At 43.7% G+C, this 14,546-nt stretch overlaps 2 protein-coding genes across 5 annotated transcripts in view; one reads left to right on the plus strand and one right to left on the minus strand.

The window, feature by feature from the left end:
- Positions 1 to 1,352: 1,352 nt before the first annotated feature.
- Sod1 (superoxide dismutase 1) lies at positions 1,353 to 7,350 on the plus strand. Its single transcript, XM_005345340.2, has 5 exons — positions 1,353 to 1,624; positions 3,709 to 3,805; positions 5,364 to 5,433; positions 6,106 to 6,223; positions 7,149 to 7,350. Exons 1-5 carry the CDS (start codon positions 1,553 to 1,555, stop codon positions 7,254 to 7,256), a joined length of 465 nt encoding a protein of 154 aa, XP_005345397.1. The 5' UTR covers positions 1,353 to 1,552; the 3' UTR covers positions 7,257 to 7,350.
- Positions 7,351 to 9,431: 2,081 nt separating this feature from the next.
- The window catches only part of Scaf4 (SR-related CTD associated factor 4), a 58,086-nt gene continuing 52,971 nt past the window's right edge, over positions 9,432 to 14,546 (minus strand). For all 4 annotated transcript variants that reach the window (XM_013353441.2, XM_026787242.1, XM_026787240.1 and 1 more), the window contains exon 20: positions 9,432 to 10,715. In XM_013353441.2, the coding sequence (XP_013208895.1) occupies positions 9,775 to 10,715 (941 nt within the window). In that variant the 3' untranslated portion in view covers positions 9,432 to 9,774. The remainder of the gene's footprint in view (positions 10,716 to 14,546) is intronic.

Here is a 14,546-nt window from a genome sequence, read left to right on the forward strand (position 1 = left end):
AAAGAATGGATAAGGAAGATGTGGTACATTTACACAAAGGAGTACTACACAGCAGAAAAAAAAATAACAGCTTGAATTTGCAGGAAAATGGATGGAGCTAGAAAACATTATTTTGAGTGAGGTAACCCAGACACAGAAAGACAAATATAATATGTATTCACTCATAAGTGGCTTTTAGACATAAAGAAAAACCAGCCTATAATTCACAATCCCTGAGAATGAATGAGGACCCTAAGAGAGACATACATGGATCTAATCTACATGGGAAGTAGAAAAAGACAAGATCTCCCGAGTAAATTGGGAGTGTGGGGAATCATGGGAGAGGGCAGAAAGGGAGGGGGGAAGACGGGGCAGAGAAAAAGATATAGCTCAATAAAAACAAAAACGATTTAAGGCAAAAAAAAAAAAAAGAATTTCATCTCTTCTTGAGGCCCCTTGTTAGCTACGGTGACTTCTCTAGGCCTTTCTAGATAGTTCAGAAGTATTTGCACCCTTTGCTCAGTCTATAGAACTTAGAAATCTTTCCCTTGACAGACTGTTTCACCTGTTGTATGGAGGTATCGAAAATGACTTCATCAGGCCTCCTGTCCTGAGAGTCACTCGGTTGCCATTCTGGTGTCTTAAGTAGAGACGTATCAAACAGGGAAGAATATAAAGAACTTAACTGGGAATGGTAGGGCAGACAAGTAATTCTAGTTATTCCGATATTGAGGCAGCAGGATCTCAAATTCAAGTTCACTCCCTATCTCAAAAATAAAAAAGACTCCGGGTGGTGGTGCACATCGGGTGGCTGAGGCAGGCGGAACTCTGTGAGTTCGTGGCCAGCCTGGTCTACAGTGTGAGTTCCAGGACAGTCAGGGATGCACAGTGAGACCTTGCCTTAAAATAAAAAAGATGGCTGAGTGGTAGAGCATTTGTGTATCACGTGGGAGGTCGTCAGTCGTCCAATCCCCAGCACCAGGAAAAGAAACAAAATCAAAAGAAGCAACGGGCTATGTGCGGCGGGCTTGGAAAGCTGAGGGAAAGGGCAGGGGCTTTACAAATTTAACCTCCTGAGGAGAAAACTGTTAACACACCGAGCGCCTCGGCGCACCCCAGCCTTCAAAGCGCCACTGCGGCGCGCTCCCCGAAGTCGCCCACACGCGGCATTTCTAGGCGGGGGTGCTTCTGACCTCCAAGGCGAGCCAGGCAGGCCTCGCGTTCTGGGTTTCCGCGGCGACAACGCGCCGTCCCCGTGAGGAGGCAACAATAGTGTCTTTTGCGCGCCTCCTCCCCTGGAACTTTCTCGGCCGCCGCGCTCTAAAAGCCAGCTCTTCCCTCCGGCCCCGCCCCCAGCGTGCCCCGCGGCCCCGGAGCGCCACTTTGGGTGGGCGGAGCCCGCGGGTGACGATTGGTTCCGTGCCAGGGTGGGCGTGACCAGACTCTGGGGTATAAAAGATCGGCGACGGTCGGGCCTCAGTTTGCGCCGGCCTTTCCTGCCGCGTCTTCCTCCGTCTTCGGTCTTTCCAGCCCTCTTCGGGTCCCGAGGCCGCCGCGCTTCTCCTAGCGAAGCATGGCGATGAAGGCCGTGTGCGTGCTGAAGGGCGACGGCCCTGTGAAGGGCACCATCCACTTCGAGCAGAAGGCAAGGCCCGGGGGTGCGGGGCCGGGGGAACGGGGCCCGGGCGCGGGGCGCAGGCCGCGCACCTGGGACGCAGGGAGCCGTCCACGCCCCCGCCGCGGCCTGCGCCCCGCTAGGTGCTGAGTCACCGCGGCCTCGGGCAGGGGCTGGGCCCGGAGGAGGAGGGAGGGAGGAGGCCGGGGTGTCGCGGGGCCTCCCGGGCGGGTCCCTTTCCGCGCCCCGGAGCGCTCGGGCCCGCCCGACAGAGACCTCTTGGCGTCCCTTATTTCTCTGGGGCTGCTGCTTTTCCGGTGTCCCTGTCCACGGGCTCGGGGCTCTGCGGCCACCGGCTGAGTGGGTCTTTCAGATACTCGATCGTGGTGGTGAGGACTCGGAGTAACGCAGCAGGAGGCGTTCCTGGCAGTTAAAAACGACGTCCCGGGCTGTTGCGTGCTAGGTCAGGGTCGGGCCGAAGGGTGGAAGAAAGATGGCCTTGGACGGTCGTTCAGTGCTTTTCTGCTTTGAAAGCTCCAGAAAGACATTTTTAAAGAAAAGTATGGAGAGATATTTTAGAAAACTACTGTAATACTGCAGAAACACATGCGTCACAGGGCCGGTGTTTGCGGTAAGATTGTGTCCAGAGCCTCAGGGAGGTTGCCATCTGCAGGAGGAGTTTGTTAGATTTAGCTTAATCCCGAGAGAATATTTGATAAATGGAGTGTGGTTGTGCGCTCTAGAATGTTTTACATAAACGTGAGAAGCCGGACTCTATAGTGAATGCAAGTGTCTTCCTTATGCAAGGAAGAACTGATAACGTGAAATTTAGTTCTTCACCTGGCTCGGTGTCGGCACTTCCTTTGACATTTTTTTAATGCATTTTGTTCTTTTTCTGTGTAAGTTTTTTTGTTTGTTTTTTGCCTTTTTTCTCCTCCACATGTAGTCCACCGCTGTGAGAAAGCAAAGTACCAGCTAGGGGTCCACCTGAGTCCAGATTCCTGTCTTCTTCCTCCTTCCCAGAGGCGCTGCATAGTCCTGGTGCCCTTTGTACCCGAAAAAGACCCTTGGATAGTTACACATTCCAGTTTGGCACTTGTAATAACTTGGCTATCAACGTTGTTTGATTTAACCTGTTGCCAGCTTTACCAAAATCAAAATTGCTGTCCCTTATTTTGTTGAAAAAGTTGGCGATTTACAAACAAGATAAAAAGAAAGATATCAGCATGTGTGTTTTAGGAATGCAGTTGCTTCTTGCATTTTCTCCTTGTTACAGTCTCTCTGGAGTTATACTGGTTTGAATTTTGAACATAACATTACAGCTCAGTTAACCATCACAAGCCCTGCCTGGATGAGGAGGATGGGGGGGGGTGATACTTCCTTGGTTTCTCTACTCTAGTGTTGTTGCTGTCTTTTCTTTTTGTTAAGTGGGATGTTCTCTAGGTTTGAATGCCTAATAAGATTTTTTTTAAAAAGTAGCTCTGGTTAGACCCAGATGGACGCGATTAACACCCGAGTGCTGAGTGAGAAACTGTAACGGCGTAAACGAATGCAGACAGATTGTAAAATATATACATATAGCTTTAATAGACTTACAGAACCACCGTTCCCGCGGAGACCAGGAAAGCAGAAGCAGCGGCTGGCTGGGAGCACTCTCGCCAAATATATATGCAAACATTAGCCTTAAGCGAACACGCCCCCTAAGGGACGGGACTTATCCCTACAAGAAACAAGGGTCCTGGTGTAGCCAGTGTGCGTTTCTGTGAGAGTCAAGTCAGAGTCTCACAAGTCAGTGCAGTGCCCAGCTACTCCCTAGGCCTGACATTTAGTAGCGCCTTTAGTTTTGTTCTTCTGCTAGGTGCTTTTTAAATGTGCAGTCCAGGAGACTGCCGACCTGGCGTCACAGCAAGCGCTGAGATTGCTAGGGAGAGGGTCCTGGAGCTAAGCTGCTGGAGTGGATGCACCCAGGCCTAGTGTTGTCTAGTTTGGTTTGAGGGTACTCTTGTGCCTTTACTGTGAAGGGCAAAGGTGTAACCAGCAATTCCCTTTGTTCGGAGGCATTTGCACTAAAACTTGATGCCCTAATTTCTTTCTTGCTTTCTTTTTAAATAAAGGCAAGTGGTGAACCAGTTTTGGTGTCAGGACAAATTACAGGATTGACTGAAGGCCAACATGGGTTCCACGTTCATCAGTTTGGAGATAATACACAAGGTTGGTCTTATGCTGGCTAGTGACCATCTGTACCTGGCTGACCAGGAAAACAGATGGGACTGAGTCAAAATTCAATTGCTAACAATTAAAAAAGAATAAACTTCCCTTTCTCTCTCTCTCTCTCTTTTCTTTCTTTCTCTTTCTTTCTCTTTCTTTCTTTCTTTCTTTCTTTCTTTCTTCGAGATTTAAGTTAAAATAACCACTTAGGTCAACCTTGAGGAAGTAATGTTTGATTCCTTAAGTGTGAGAAGGTGAAGGAGTTGATGTTTTTTTATTGTGATAATGGCTTGAGTTTAAAGCACAGATACAAACAAAAAAATCAAGCTCCCGCTTATTTTGGATAATTCTTTAAGGTGCTTGGAGCTGGGGGTTGAGTGGGTTTTAGACACAGTGTTTGGCATGAGAGGCGTGGTGGGACAGAAGCGATGAGAGCTGAGATGTGACATTGATGCTTAGAATGAGGTGTATTTTCTCAAGTCAGTAAAAAGAGATGGGTTAAATTGAATTTAGTGATTTTTTTTTGCCATATTGCAAGAATAATTTGAATTTTGTTCACATACTTGTAAGAAAAACCTCACTCATTTTGCTAGAGCTTTTTCCTTCTCTCCCTTCACCTCTCCCTCCTGCTTCCTTCCCTTCTTCACATAGCCCAAGGTGGCCTGGAACTTGTACCATCCTCCTTTAGTCTTGTGTGTGCTGGATTATGGCATGCATCAGAAGAACCTGTGTGTAATGTGACATAATTTGTTCAAGTTACTTAAGATCGTGTTTTATCCATTTTGATACTTATTAAAATTCCCCCAAGTTGCCTTGCCTCAGCTCTGATAGCTCTGATTTGCTATACTCCTTTCTGAATGCTGGCCTGTACTTGTTCTCTGGGCCTGGGTAGAAGTTATAAACAATGGAAAGCCTGCATGAAAGGACTTCCTGCATTGTCATCAGTGTTCCTTGTGAATGGCATCCCTTGGGCCGAGTGTACCTATAATACTGGTTACACCCCTTGAGCTGTGTATGGCAGCAAGCTTGGCCCTTGGGCATAGGGTTTTATTTAGGAATCTGCCTGCCCCAACCAAGTAAAGGCCAGATAGGTGAGCTGCTTGGTGGCACATGGTCTTTAAAGACAAGTGCTTTTATCATAAAGGTATGCCATCTTCTTAAAAAGCCAAGATCTTTAGATGTGGGACTTTAACTTCAGAAGAGCCATTGAAGATTACATCTGCTCCACTTAAAAGGAAGGTGTAAGAGCCAGCATGGTTTGACACTCTTGTTCCTAGCACTTGGAAGGCTGAGGCAGGAGGATCATAGGCTGCAGATATCCTGGGCTGTAATAGGCCCTGTCTCAAAACTCAAAACCAAAAGGGGATGGGGAGGAAAATGTGACACCTAGAGGAAGAAGACAGCTTGAGAATGTGTAAGGCTATACAGCCCTGCTGTTTATACCAGTGTTGCTTCCTACTTCTGTCACCCAATGTTTTCTGTGTTGGGAGTGGTGAAAATGCCTATATTGTTACATACAGGCGTTTGCTTCATAATCTAACTGCTGGTTTCTGGTGGATAGGCTGTACCAGTGCAGGACCTCATTTTAATCCTCACTCCAAAAAACATGGTGGACCAGCGGATCAAGAGAGGTGAGCAGCATGCTCCATGTGCACGATGGTGGAGAGCCCACCTGTGAGACAGCCGAGTGGTCTCCCTACCTCTGCTTTTGTATTTATTTGCACTCATCCAACTTCCCCAAGTGCTGGAAGGGGTGGGTAAAAGTCTTGACAAATGGGGACTCTGAATGATTTAGTTTTGCAGCATTTATTGAAGATGAACTGGTACAGAAAACAGTACTGCCAGCCCCACTAGTAAAGTCATTGTGTAACAGGACACTAATGCAGAAGCTAGTGGAGATTCCATTTATATGTGAAACCTCTCAGGAAAGCCCTAATTTAAAGGACTGGCTTGTTTTTATACTGGAGGCCTGGGAGGGAGCAAAGCTTTGCTAAAGTATTCTAACTCAGGAGGTGAGTTCATCCTTTGCTGCAATCCCTGAAATGAGAAGTATGGCCCAAATCATGACTTCCCAGAGCATACTTTTAAACTTGATCTCTGTGTTTAGGGTGTCCTAGCTATATGCTTTAAAATTTGTTTCCAGACTGCTATCAATCTGGAAAAGTGGTCATGTTGGTTACGTATTGTGTACTTCTTAGTCCACTGACGTTTGACTTGGTCAGAGGTTAATTTAGCTCCTCAACTCTGCTGATGTGAAAGAAGTGGGCGCAGTGCTTATCCACCTGATGCTCTTTTCATGTTAGACATGTGGGAGACCTGGGCAATGTGACTGCTGGGAAGGATGGTGTGGCCAATGTGTCCATTGAAGATCGTGTGATCTCACTCTCAGGAGACCATTCCGTCATTGGCCGAACAATGGTGGTAAGTTTTCATATTAAGAACATGTGTAGGATTTCTTCTAACATGGATATATACCTTTCCTTTACTTCATGATGGTCAGACTCGTTTCTAAAGAATCACATAAATTGTTAAGAGTTCAGAATAGGAAAAAGTTTTTATTGGATATGATAGTGAAAAGTTAATTTGCCTAGGTCCATTAACACTGTTCTGCTGAGATGTAGTAAGTAGAAAGCAGGTTACATTTGATCAGACTGGGTCTAAGTTGAAGAAACAGCCAGATTTTCTTGCCATGATTGCCCCCTTACAATTAAACATTTCGTTGAGTGTAAAATCTGCGATGGATGTCAATATTCAAGTCTGTAGGTTATCATCGCTTGGTTACCATATGGGAGCCGTCTTCCCAAGTTACCCTTGGGAGCTGAATCTGGTTCATGCAGAACAAGCAGTAAAGGCTCTTGCCCACCTCAGGCAGCTACCTTTTCAGTAGGCACTTCCTTTCAGTTGACCCTTTATCCTTAGAATTTTCTTCAGCCCTATTGGTGAAGCAGAACAGTCATTTATAAATGTTCTAAAAATAAGATTTAAAGTTTTGTTGCTAAATAAAGATATTTAGAATTGCTTCTTATTTGTAGGCCTGATATGAGATTTGATATGAGATTCTGATAGCAAGAAATTTTGGGGTTATGTATGTGTGAGGATAATACCACATGGCCTGGTACAGTCACTTGAATCTTCAGTGTTTCACTTAGAAACAGTAACATACACTAGCAAGGAAAAACTTAGTTGTTTGCTCTTAACTACTAGTATAAATATTAGCTTAATTTACTAATAGATTTGAACATTTTGTAATGTCAGTGACCATTTTAAGTCTTTGTGGTATTGCCAGAAAGAAGTGCTACTTAATTACTTGATTGCCCAAACTAAATGTTCCTAATTATTTTCAAAGGTCCACGAGAAAGAAGATGACTTGGGCAAAGGTGGAAATGATGAAAGTACAAAGACTGGAAATGCCGGAAGCCGTCTGGCCTGTGGTGTGATTGGGATTGCCCAGTAAACATTCCCTGTGTGGCTGAGTCTCAAACTCATCTACTGTCCTGCTAAACTGTAGAAAAAACCCAGAACATTAAACTGTAATATTAAAAGTGTAACTGTGTGACTCCTCTTTGATTGCTTAACTTGTAATGAGAACTGATTGATGATGCTCGGGAGATGTGTATAGTTCTATAACTCACTGAACTAAAGCCAGTTTCCTGTGTCTCTGTTTTCCGGACTTAGTTACACATAGGTATGAAACTCAAGTTAATTCTCATTTAAACCTGTGAGTAAACAACAAAGTGACACTTATTTTTGAGCCTATTAATGTACACAAATAGAAATTTGCAGCTAGTGCTTTACATATATTAAGCATCAAGAAGAGTGAGTGATGCTAACTTTCATAGTACTCCGTTTTGAAAGTGTTTTGTATGATACTGTCAAAATGTATGGCTGGCCTTGACTGTGGTAGCCCAAACCAAACTTGGTCTTAGAAAATATGTTGCCCTTCATTCGTAGCTTCAGAGAAATTACCTAAAGCTCTTCATTTAGATTCAAAATAGCTATTTTAAAATAAAAATTTAGAGATTATAATTTAAGAAAAAGTCCCTGAATAACTTGCATTGAACTTGTAAAAGGCAATTACCTACTCTACTTTTCAGGTGAAGCTGGTGTCATGCTTTGGTGCTCTGGAAAAATCACAGCAGCACTGGGGGAGGCAGAGGAAACCAAATTGGAGGTTCTGCCTAAATCCTGACTTAACTACAGGAAAAACTAACCTAACTGGCTTGTGGCTATCTGAAATAGTTCATTCAACTGAAATACTTTTGACAAATCAGGTGTAAGCCATAGTCCTACTCATTCACAATCACATACTTGGTACAAATTTTGGTGTTTTCAAGTTTGAAAACTGGAATGTGTTCCTAAATGGCTATGCTGAAGTTTGAGGAAACTGTCACAGATTTCTTAAGTAGTGCTGAGTGGGGTGACTCAAATGCAGAGAGTAAGAGCTCTTCTGCTTAGTGGGTCATTTCTCAGTACTTTTAGTTGGAAATGCAAGCCTGTTCTTGAAATTTGGGCACTGGAAAATTGGATATATTTTTTCAGAAGTATTCTAGAGCAAAAACTTAATAATCTAAGTAGGGTCAGTATAAAACTAAACCCAGGACAGCTGCATTATCACAAAGACCTTGCATTTAAAATTCAAGTGAGACCATACAAAAAGGAACTACTCGGCACTCTACAGCTAAGCCCATTTAGGACCTTGCAGTTTTAAAATCACATTTACCTATTTTTAGGGTATGTGTACGAGGGGAAAACCAGTTCTTCCACCACTTGGGTCCCAGGGATAAAGCTGAGGCCATCAAGGGTGGCAGAAAGTGTCTTTACTGGCTGAGTTATTGTACTTGTCCTTAATGTAGGTTTAGGAAAAAGTCATTCAGACTGTAAAAATCAGTGCTTCTCAACCTGTGGGTCAGAACCCCCTTGGGGGGGATTCCACATCTGATATTTACGATTCAAAACAGTAACAAAACTACAGTTATGAGGTAGCAAAAAAAATGTTATGGTTGGGGTCACTAAAACGTAAGGGGTCACAGCATTAGGAAGGTTGAGAACTGTAATACCTAACTAACATTAAGTCCCTGACTTCTATGTCAGTGCTTTCAATACTATTTGAGTCTCAGTTTGTAGTAGCAAAAAGTGCAGTGTATTCTTGGGTTGTTGAAGATGAAGGAAACAAATCTTACAAGAGATGTTACAGTATACCTAGTCTATAGGAGCGCTTTCTGGTTGCATACATTAACCTTGACCTTGTTTTACACCTTAGCAATCTGAACAGAATGATTATAAACAACACACTCAACTTTCTAAGTTAAGTGAAGCCCAGGCAATCAGGTAATTTGTAGTGTCATGTGTAATGTTGGGAATCCAATTATTTCTCTTAGCAAATCTTTACAAATTAATTATGGCAACATTACCACAAAGCCAACGGGAAAAAAGAACACAGGTTTCTTAGTTTAACGTTAAGCTAATTTTTACCTTATAATCAAGTTATGATCAAAATATTAAACTAGAATTCATGTAAGTGTCCTTTTCCCCAAAAAGTCTAGACTCCAATACATTAACAGCTCAAACTTTGATGGTTAACATCCTTTTCCACCTTAATGCAGTGTATGAAGAATAGCACACATTAAAGTTTGTTACGAAAATAGAGTTTATTAAAAACATCCCTATTGTTTGAGGAGCTTTCACCGTTACCTTGTCTTAAATTAAAAAAAAAAAATAGAGAGCACTTCTAATTAGGATTTGTAAACTTTTAAAAGTCAAAACTTTTAAAAAGTTACAGCAAAAAAGGGTAATATATTTTCAGTATTTTTTGTTATTTTGTGGCTATTTTTAAATAGAAGGGAAGCAATCAAATTGCTTACAGTCCCCATCAACTACTGTGGGGTGATGTAGCAGGAGCAAATATTATACAGCATCTGTACACCTCAGCTCTACACCCAAGTGTCACTGTCACATTCTGTCATATCCAGTCTCTAGCGAGGAGTCTCTGCTGCTGAGCCAGAATCCTTCTCGGGTTCAACGGATGAGGTAGCCTCAGCAGGTGACTCTTCAGGTTTTACCACTGTGGCCATGGCCTCCCCCTTATCAAGTTCTGAAACAGTGTCTACGTTTCCCACTTGGCTAAGGGGAGGTTCACTGGTTTTGCTACCACCTGCCCTGTCTGTGAGCTCATGCTTCTCTTTTCGATTCTCTTCCTTCTCTCTACGAGACTCTCTGTCTCTAGAATCCCTGTCTCGGTCCCGATGCCCACTAGAGCGCCTATTTCTCTCTTCCAAGTCTCTGTGTCTGTCCCGGTCAGGGCTCCTTCTTCCCCACTCTCTCCTTTCACGGTTACTATTATCTCTATCATCATTACGGTTGCCATAACGTTCCCGGTCATTTTCCACCCTATTTCCAAAAGATCTTCTTCCAAACCTTTCTTGGTCTCTACCTGAATTGAACTGCTGCCTGTTATCATTTCTAAACTGCTGTGGCTGCTGCTGAGCTGGTGCTGGCTGCTGTGACGGTGGTGGCTGCTGTGGCTGTGACTGTTGTGGTGGCTGCGGCTGCTGCGGCTGTTGTTGTTGCTGAGGCTGTTGCTGCCTTCCATCTCTATCTTCTGGTCCTCCCGGGCCTGGGCCTGGGCCCCCAAGCCCTGGCATTCCACCAGGCCTAACGAAAGGGCCATGTGGTGGAAAGGGCCCTTTCATTCCATGAGGTGGGGGCATAGTAAAGCCCCCTGGTCCTGGAGGCGGACCTCTGTGCATCATGTGCGGTGGCATAGGGCGAGGTGGCATCATAGGAAACCGCTGCAAGTGAGGTGGAGGCATCCCTGGGGGGCGCTGAAGTGGGATCATGCCAGGTCTGGCACCAAGAAGACCAGAAGATGGTGCCTGGAGCCCAATTACAGGACCAGGTGCAACTCCTTGAGTGCCTGAAAGATAACACAAACAAAAATGTAACTGTCTATTTTTAGCTGTCTCCTGTGTAAAGAAAAACACGATTTAGTCCTGAATTGGTTTCACTCTGAATTCATGCTGAACTAACCTCACATTAGTGATAACCAAGGTCAGCAATGGTAGACTCACAGTTTGGGTACCCAATTCAGGCAGAGGACAAGAAATGCTGAACGAGGAAATTGTAGTATTGTAGTTCTTGTCGGTCTTCTCTCAGAAGTTGTGACATCTAACAGTCCTGAGTCTCAATGAGATAAAAGTCTATATTCACTGCCAGCATGTCAAGACAGTGGGATGTGTTCTCTCAAAGTGTACAACCTGATCCCATGTCTTAATGTGCCCGCGTTAGACTACGCTGTGTAGTTACCATGCAGTATCCACCATCATTCTAGGACCTATGATATAGATCCATATGCACATAAAGCTTAATTTTCATTTTTTTTCTAGGCCCTACTGAAAGTGTCATCTACTAGGTCAACACGAGGGCTGGAATTGATCCTTGGCCATATACCCTCTACTCTTCTCCCAAAGGCAGCAAGACTGACGATGCTGATGCTGGTTAGTCACTAGCTCGCTGCCTGTTTCTGGTCTGTAGGGGAGCCCGCTCATCCTGGCCCTGTAATTATGTAAGTTCAACCCAGCATTTACAGGAGGAGGGAAAAACAAGGATTTCTTTTGGTCCTGATAAACAGGTATCACATCTATTTCTTTTCAAATACAAAGAGCAAAAGTCACTATGATCAAAAAGCTGTTAGAAAAGGCTCCAGATAGTAAGAGGTAGCAGTCACTCATCTGCCCATGTACCAAAGTCTGTGAGGAAGATTGGGATTATGACCATCAGCTGACAGTGGTCATAAGTGCCTTTATGACAGAAATACACTGTTAATTTCAGGTGTGTAACTTGAGTCAGTATTGTAGAAAACTAGCAAGCCCTGCAAGGGCCTCTGTTTTCTGTATGCATCAGTACTACCAAGGAACCAAAACTCCTACTTCAGCTGTGACCCATGTACGAGCCCACTCAATGCAGGAACACCAGCTTACACTATTTTAACTCAGCCACATATTTGCATAACAACAAAGTCCTCTAGTACACAAACACGATCTACTCAGGAGTTGCCTTTTGTTTGTTTATTTTTTGTTTTTTCAAGACAGGGTTTTTTACTATGTGACCCAGGCTGTCCTGGAACTTGCTGCTCTGTAGACCAGGTTGACCTCAAACTCAAAAGAGATCTGCCTATCTCTGCCTCCCCAGTGCTGGAATTAAAGATGGTGGATCACCACGCTTGGAGTTACTTTTGACATGTACCTGTCACTTAAAGTATGACAGAGCTCAGTGCCTGCTGAGGTAACTGCAGATACTATCACTAGACACAGTTTGTTTAGTGACTAAACAAACAGGACTAAGCACAACATTTCCATTTTGTTGTTGTTTTTTGTTTTTCAAGACAGGGTCTCCCAGTAGCTTTGGAGCCAGTCCTGGAACTTGCTGCTCTGTATACCATGCTGGCCTCAGAGATCTGCCTGCCTGCTTCCGCTTCCTGAGTACTGGGATTAAAGGCATGTGCCACCACCACCAAGCAAGCAGAGTACTTTAAATCCATGTTCTTCTAATATCAATTATAATTTAAAGTCAAAGTTTAGTAGCTGAGAAGAATTTTAGGCCAATGACACTCCCAATGTGAGGTTGTAAGTTGAGAAGCCCTGTAAAATGGGTAAATTTGCCAAGGACTTTCAGAATGCCACCAGAAAATCCTAGACAATAAAAATAATACAGACTATCGACTAGACTAAGACTAAAATACTGAAGTGGCAAACGCAGCCAGTGCTTGCAGTACAGTTATTAGAAAAAGTTTGTTCTCAAGGACTAAGAGAACCAATGCATGCTGTTAGGTTGCTGTGGCATCTTCCCATGCTCATCTATAGGCACACGGAGACAATCTCAAAATGCTCTAAGTACTCAGACAAGTCTGAGAAATCAAAGTTAGACCTCATGCCAGGCAACAGTGAGTCCTTAAACACCAAGCAGACAGTGGATGGAAGATATAAGGCCAACTCCCTATCACAGAGGATAAAATGAGAGTCTTTATTAAATGTAAGTGACTGTCCCTAGGACCACTTGTAAGTCTTTAATAGGGTGGATTTGAAGATTCAGGAATAAACTGGGACAATCTGTAGTAATCATGTATTTAAACCTCCCATAAAGTACACTTAAAAAGGACACAAAACACCTGCCCAAATCTCCTTTCTACACATGGATCTTTCTATTTGGTATTTGTTCTAAATAGTAAACAGCCAAATCCTTTTCATTCTATCAGCTGGGAAGATGTGTCAGAAAGGCTGTCCTCACGGGGTACAGGGAAGAAGTAACATTTATAGATCACATGCAACACTGATAAACTCAGTTCCCTACCCCTTTAACTGCAGCTCCTTTTGCTGTTTTTGCAAAACAGTAAAACTGTACTGCTTCTGTAATAAAGGATATAATTAAAATGTATACAGTGAATCTTAGTAGGCACACAGGTAATGTTAACTTTTGCTAGGGAACCTAGGCTGGCATTACACACCAGTGCAATACAGATTCGTAAAGTAAAAAAGATATGCTGGCCATAATTATGTTTAATTAGGTTTATCTAGAATAGGTAGTTATAAATTAAAAAACTAATAAACCAAAACTTTACTATTAACTCATTTGAGGATTAAAAAGTAATCTTCCTTTCAATTTCAATTGCTACAGATGGCACAGAGAGGGTTGGGCTAACCAACAATGCAGACCTGAATAGGAATCACAGAAGAGGCCTGGATTGAGTCTGAAGGACAAGTAGAAAAAAATACAAAACCAGTATGGGTAGGAGAGAGTGTAATAGAGGGGAGGGAGTTGGGAGCTTTCACAACAGCTCAGTACTCCAGTGAGGCAGAGGGTGCACTGCAGCAGGACAACCTCTGATGCAAAGGAAGGAGACCCTGCCCATAGACAAGGCTTATGAAGCTGCCTGGGTCAGCCAAGGCAATGTAGGGGCCTTGAATGCCATAATAAAGAATCTGGTCTTTGCCTATTTAATGGAGGAAACCAAAGAGGGATCAAGAGCAGAGGATGATCCCGTTGGTTTTGAAAACTTTCTGGTAAGTGGTATAGAAAAAGCAAAGAGGGCCAGACTATTAGGTTCTTACCCCCAAGAAGGACAAAAGGCAGGAACTAGGGTAGGAGACAGACTGACGGCAGCTAGTGGGCAGGACTGAGTTCTGGAATTAAGAAACACAGATCTCTGCATGAATAAAGGTGTCAATGCAAGATAAAGAATGCAGAAAGAACAATTTTAGGAGATCAATAAGAAATGTCCTATTTTAACAGACTACCTTGCTGGATGTGTAGGCAGCAAGTCATGTATACACATAGGCATTGTCTGGAGGCTGCTCGTTCGTTTTCTGGCAGCCCAGACCCTAATAGGGCTCAGCAAGCAGAGCAGAGTCACAGCATTAATATTGGCCAATATTAAACAGAAAGCTCAGACCTGGGGAGCTAACACTTCACACTCACAAATTCCTAGTAAACAAAGCTTGGGAGCAGGTTGGAAATAAAACATTGAAATGTCTGCCTGTAATCCCAGAACTCAGACTGTGGAGGCATAAGGATGCTGGGCTCCAGACTAGCCAGAGTTCTACAGCAATGTGGGGTAATGTGGTGTTGGTGGGACAACAAACACAATTACACCTAAGTCTGTTTAACTTAAAACACACCAGCAAACTAACCAATTTCCTAATGATCCCCAAAATGGCTGCTTCACGATTAAATTACAGAGACAGCACCACCA

Source organism: Microtus ochrogaster, chromosome 2 (genome assembly GCF_000317375.1).
Source record: "Microtus ochrogaster isolate Prairie Vole_2 chromosome 2, MicOch1.0, whole genome shotgun sequence".
Lineage (NCBI taxonomy): Eukaryota > Metazoa > Chordata > Mammalia > Rodentia > Cricetidae > Microtus > Microtus ochrogaster.